This window comes from Genypterus blacodes, unplaced genomic scaffold, assembly GCF_046128005.1.
Source record: "Genypterus blacodes isolate CSIRO-AG114 ecotype Tasmania unplaced genomic scaffold, CSIRO-AGI_Gbla_v1 ptg000063l_1, whole genome shotgun sequence".
In the NCBI taxonomy this organism is placed as follows: Eukaryota; Metazoa; Chordata; class Actinopteri; order Ophidiiformes; family Ophidiidae; genus Genypterus; species Genypterus blacodes.
This window is the reverse complement of record NW_027466875.1, coordinates 1209587-1215982: the sequence shown is the minus strand read 5'-3', so window position 1 is coordinate 1215982 and position 6396 is coordinate 1209587. Positions and strand designations below refer to the sequence as shown.

General features: G+C 44.3%; 1 protein-coding gene across 1 annotated transcript; it reads left to right on the top strand.

The window, feature by feature from the left end:
- Positions 1–635: 635 nt before the first annotated feature.
- kcnj14 (potassium inwardly rectifying channel subfamily J member 14) lies at positions 636–3253 on the top strand. Its single transcript, XM_076154828.1, has 3 exons — positions 636–1694; positions 2573–2890; positions 3023–3253. The coding sequence occupies exons 1-3, from the start codon at positions 636–638 to the stop codon at positions 3251–3253; spliced, it is 1608 nt and encodes a 535-aa protein (XP_076010943.1).
- The last annotated feature ends 3143 nt before the right edge of the window (positions 3254–6396 follow it).

The window sequence follows — 6396 nt, the reverse complement described above, 5'->3', positions numbered from 1 at the left end:
GCATTGTGTAATCTGAAATTGTGTCTATACTCCTACTGTTCTCCATTCATGAATTCAGTCATTTTATAGCTTTTATCAAATAATCCAGCATACTCAGCTGGTCCCTTTGTTTGAAACTGAGTCGACCGTATCAAACCTATCCTGCATGCTTTTGCAATACCTCCTTGTTAACCCAGCCTTGCTCTTCCTTGTCGTAGTTTAGCATTGTTTCAAAAAGGGAATCACAGAAAAGACTCCTTTAACTGCTCGACATTCTTTTCAGCTCACAAGTGAGTATGTTTTAAAGACATTGGATATTGACATCTGCAGATGAACTTCAAGAGAAGCCATGTTGTTTCTAATTTGTCATTGAAAAAAGACTTCACAAGTGGGTGAAATTAACGTGAAAAACAGAGTGACTGACCAATGGTCTTGAGAGGAATTCTCCTCTGGTTACCATACAGGCCACTATGGATTTATTTGCTTTAGAAGTCGTGAAAAACTGTTTTGTGTTGCAACACGCAAAACTTCAATGACTCTGTGTCAAGGCAGAATGGATGTTTACACGTAACTCCAATGAATCAATATCAAATCGAGACAAGGAGGAATACCAAATAATTGGTCAGACCTTCAAGACAGAAGACTCACAGAACATAATGGGGGCAGCACGTGTGAAGCGCCGCTTCAGTGCTGTGGTTGATGGGCCAGTGGAGGAGGAGGAGGTCATGAGGCTGGCACTGAGTGCTGCAGATACGGCTGAGGCAGCTGGGAGCCCAGCAGGGTCAGGAGCCCCAACCAGCCCCTCTCCGACCCATGTTCTCAATTGTAAAACTCTACCTCTTCAGAGCAACACCAACAATGCACGGAGGCAAAATGCCATTGGAGAGTCGGCACGGGTGACAGGAGGAGGAGAGGGTGGGGTGACAGCAGGAGGGAAATGCTCTGGACTACGGGGTGGAAGAGGCAGTAGTGTAGGAGGAAGAGGGCCACGCTATTCATCCTCGGAGCAGGATTCACTCTCTTCCCCTTCCACTACCAGCCGCAGGCCCACCAGGCGCTCAAACCGCCGGCCCCGTCAGCGCTTTGTGGGCAAGGACGGACGCTGCAACGTCACCTTTGTCAACATGAGTGAGAGGGGCCAGCGGTACCTCAGCGACCTCTTCACCACCTGTGTGGACATCCGCTGGCGATGGATGCTGGTTATCTTCACCCTCTCCTTCCTTCTCTCCTGGCTGCTATTTGGGTTTGCCTTCTGGCTGATTGCCTCTGCGCATGGGGACCTCTCCATCCGGCTTACCCCCAGCTCAAGTGCCTCTCTGGGTACAGCAGAGGCAGGATCTGGAGGAGAGTCTGATAGAGAGGCAGTGGTCGAAGAGCCGTGTTTCCTCCAGGTGAACAGCTTCATGGCGGCCTTTCTTTTCTCCTTGGAGACGCAGACATCCATCGGTTACGGTTTTCGAAGCGTAACCGAAGAATGCCCCCTGGCGGTGGTGGCGGTCGTTTTGCAGTGCATCGTGGGCTGCATTATTGACGCCTTCATCATCGGGGCTGTCATGGCAAAGATTGCCAAGCCTAAGAAGCGCAATCAAACTCTGGTGTTCTCTAAAACAGCTGTGGTGGCAATGAGAGATGGGAAACTCTGTATGATGTGGAGAGTTGGAAACATGCGCAGGAGCCACCTGGTAGAGGCCCACGTCCGAGCACAACTACTGAAGGTGAGAGGAGAAAAATGATCAAGGCCATGGGCACATAAGGAGAGAAGGTAGAGCAAAGCTATGAGTTAAAACAAAGGGGTCAAGTGAGTGACTTGGGGTCGACAGACAGCAAAAAGTAATAGACGATATATGAGACTGCCAGCTTGAGAGACATCAATAGAGAAAAAACATTGCAAAAGGTAGAGAGAGAGAGAGAGACCGGAGACCATCTGGCCTGTATTCTGTAGACCGTAGTTAATGAGAGCTTGTTTTATTCTCTCTCTGGGGTTAGGAAGATTTACTGTGGATTAACTTGCCCCACAGTTCTTTAACTGAGAACCATTGTCCTTCATTATGGCATTTCCTCCTCTTGTGTGTATCCACTGTATTTGGGTTTGGATAATGTCCTCTGTGTATTGTGAGGTTTATCCTGCTATCTTAGGTTGCCTTTGGCACACAAGTACAAAACAAGAAAATACATTACTTACTGTTTGTATTAATGCGATCATGCTGCCGGGTCAGAGTCTGTGGTGCTTTGACAATTTGATCTCTCTTAATAGCATTGGATATTCAGCAATTCATACAGGGCAGATTAAGTTTGCAAGGGTGAAAGAAATCCAATTCTGTGGTGGTGGGACTATAGATTTTTCTATAGGGTTAGAAATGAGAATAATGACGAAGGCTGGCATAGTCACACTCATCATAATCATTTACTGTTTTGTAGTTTTACTGTACTTCCTGCCACATGTATCTATTATTTCTGATTTGTATCAGAAATCATTTCTCATTTCTCCGTGTAAAGTTTCCCTACATGTGAAAATCAATTCTGTAGCATCACAGCAGCTAATGTGGAAAATATAATGTACTGAATACCAACATTATTCTCATCCTGTCCTCAGCCAAGGGTGACACCAGAGGGAGAGTTTCTCCCACTGGACAATATGGACATCAACGTGGGCTTTGATACGGGCACAGACCGCATCTTCTTGGTCTCGCCAGTGACAATTGTCCATGAGATCGACGACGAGTCTCCCTTCTTCGAGATAGACCGCAAGACGCTGGAGAATGAATCTGAGCTGGAGCTGGTGGTCATACTGGAGGGCATGGTAGAGGCCACGGCTATGACGACACAGTGCCGGAGCTCCTATCTGGCTTCTGAAATTCATTGGGGACATCGTTTTGAACCAGTGCTCTTTGAGAGGAAAGACTGCTACCAGGTCAGCAGGACAGAGAGAAATGATCATTCGTCCCTTTAACGCTATGGCTGCTCTAATGTGGCAACTCTTTCACTAGAATGTAGAGTGTATTATTTACCAATAACATGTGTTTCCTCTCTGCCCATCTCCTAGGTTGACTACTCATTCTTCCATCGGACATACGAGATTCCCGACACACCGTCATGCAGTGCCAAAGAGCTGGCTGAACAACAGTACATCCAAAGCTCACGCTCTTCATTCTGCTATGAAAACGAAGTGGCTCTGCAGATCGTCTCCCCTGACGACGATCCTGAACGAGACCCTGATTGCCCCACCCCACCAACTCGACAGCCATCCCACTCAGAACATCCCCACCACAACTGAGCTTGAGGGACAGGAGACTTTAATGGAAGTACTGGCAGAATGTGAGACTTTGACAGGTATATACTGTCAAGCTACAGCAAATGGACCCACAGAGAATAGACAGAGCAAAGTTAGTTTAGTCTAAGAAACGAGGTTTAGATTGGTATGACAGAAGATAGTATACAGATGAACAGAAGATAATATACAGATGAAGACAGGAGGTAGACAGACAGACAGAGAGGGAGAGAGAGAGAACAGCTGTTGGGGTCTGTCTGACGAGGAAACGAGTCAGGGCATTGACCGAGTTGGCTTGTTAGACCTGGCAAACCTTTGGAATCATTAAACACTCATCTGCTAAGTCTTCAAACTGGCCCATCAACCGTCATCTGTGGAGTCATCTGGCCCTCAGGCCCAACTGGCAGACTGTACAACAACGCCTTCCTGTGGCTTTAACCTGCAACTGCACAGATGCTGAGGCGACAGTGGTCAAAGGGGGCCTTCCTATGTAGGGACTAGTAATAACCCTGCTGTTGTACTCTCGGAAAGGTACTTGATTATGGCGTGTTATCTCTTATGGTAAGTACGGGCGGGGCAATTTCTAAATCCCCCAGGCTGTTGACAATTCAGCTTATGAACTAATTGTTCCAGCATACTGAGAAGGGAATTTACATGAAGAAACAGCAGAAAACATGCAGCGGTTTTGAGCAGTTTCTTTTCTATGTTATGTACTGTATGTTGCTGTTGTTTTATTTTTCATGTCATGCTAAATATTTATTGACCAGAATATCTGTTCTATTTAATCCAATATTTTGTGAGGAATTGAATGCCATGAGGGTACTTGTAGTTATTTTAGACGACTTACAGTATATACAAATTGGTTAATCACCACACTTATTACATTAATATCTTTATTTGCATGTTTTGTACCATAAACTCCACTACAGTCCGGTTGCTTCATTACTTTTGGATTACAGAAGTTTGCAATTGACCTCTGTCATTATAATAATTATTATAAACATCTATTGACACTAGGCTAACGATCCAAGGTTGGGATTGGATCCAAAGGAAAGAAGCCTGCAGTCACCTTCAGTATCAGTGACTGGAGGTGCAGAGAAGGTAGCAGGGGTGTCTTCATGCAATGACTTATTATCATTTTTATATGTTTTAAAATAACATCTGCACAAGTATCAGAGGACTGACATGGAAACTATGCCACATTCTGCTCTTTTGGGAATTATGGATCCATCTGTGGTCATAAAGCAATGGACACCCTGCTCTAATTTTGATGTGTTACCATTGGTTTGTTTAATAAAATGTGAGAGCAATACAGTGGGCGGTGCCTTCAAGGGAAACTAGGGTTTTTGGCAGTGTTCCTGCAGTTAAGTTGATGTTAAAGGTCTCCTTAAACCTCGTTTTTATAGTGTAGGTTTATACTGAAAGATGGGAGTTATGCAAGAGTGTTTTTCACCTTAATAGCTGCAGCATGTTCTTATAAATGGACAAAAATGTCTATGCAAATGAATTACTGTGAATATGTTTGTCGATTGGGTAGAGATGTACTGACAGCATAAAGTTGCTTTTCACTGTTACTAAAATCTACTGTTTGTAATAGTTGCACTTTGTTGTTATATTACATTGCATCTGGACAATTCTTATTTATCTATACTTACAGGGAATTGCAACAAATTAATATTACATATTTTAAGTTAGTAATGAAATAATGAAATATTCTAAATAAATGATGATACATAAATGATTATAAATAAAGTAGTTTGGTTGCTAAAGAACAATGGAATGGTGATGTTAACTCAGTATCTTTGACTTGATATTACAGCAGCTACCAACAATCAGCCCGTCCCACGCACATTCGAAACGCGTTCTTTGCACTTTGTACTTAAGTAATACATGGAGAAAAACATAAGTGATGAATGACAGCTCAGCAGTGTTGGTGGTTCAGCACAGGTTAACCTCACGTACAGAGGAGGCAGAAGACGTGTTTCCACTCATTTTATAAGATACTCCAGGTTTGAGGCATTGATCATGTATTACCTGTTACAACATTCTATGTTTGTGTCTTCCCTACACTTCTCCAATATGGCTACCATGTTCAATGTCCTATTTATAGCTTGTATGGTGACTCATGTCATTCTCCCTGACTGCACTCTCATGGAATGTAACTTGAACTTACAGCACCATCACTTTAAACTGTAGTAATAAAGCTTTTTACACATCACAGACTGAAATAATTGTATAGTATCTCTTTATTTTATTATTACCCCATGTGTAACTTGTTTTCACTACACACACCATACTCCTACACCATGCAGGCCATGTATGTTATTACATGTATTGGTTAAAAAACAAAATCAAAATAACAGCGTATTTCTTTCTGTGTAATTGTTTTAGTTTTAGTTTTTTTTAAATAAGGTTAAAGCCCTGCTTTAATGTACTGAAATGTAAATCCAGAGGTGCTTGTGGCAGATTGTACATAAAGGTAGTTTGAAATGGTTAAACTGACTATAAACACTTGGCCTAGTGTAGCCCAAGCAGGCAGGTCATATAAATGATAGCCTTTATTTCACAGTGCACAGCCTTTGATCCTTATCTGGGAGCACCGGGCACCGTGTGGTTTGGTGAACCGAGTTCAGTGGGTTTGTCTGGGATTGTTCGGCGTCAATTCAGGATTCAAGTCAGCATTTACTAGCCGAGCGGTGACCGTTGACCCCTGGGCTGTAAAACACTGTTTGGGCTCGCGGCTCGGTGTCTACGGTCAGTCGCCGCCTCGGGTCGTCAACAAAGAGCGCGCAAATCTCCCTGCTGTAGCGCGAGAGCGCCGCGCGGCACCTGCTGCAGCGCCACGATTGGCTGTCTGACATGTCAGTCACAAAAAGTCCCGCCTTATAACTATTCCTATTGGTTAAAACTAAAGTTTTGGGCGCTATCGCACTAACCATTCGTCACCGCACCCGTTTAATGTGAGCTAGAGGGCGGAGAGCTGTCGGTGTATTCATGGGGCGGGTCTGCGGCTCGGTTGTAGATTCTGGTTGGAGTTCTGCCTCTTTAAGGCGTCACTTACATCCGTCATCTGCCACCGGATTGGTCCAATAGCAGGAAGCGCTGTTGCTGGACCGAAGCCGCCGCCTTGCCCTCACTGCTCTGTGTCT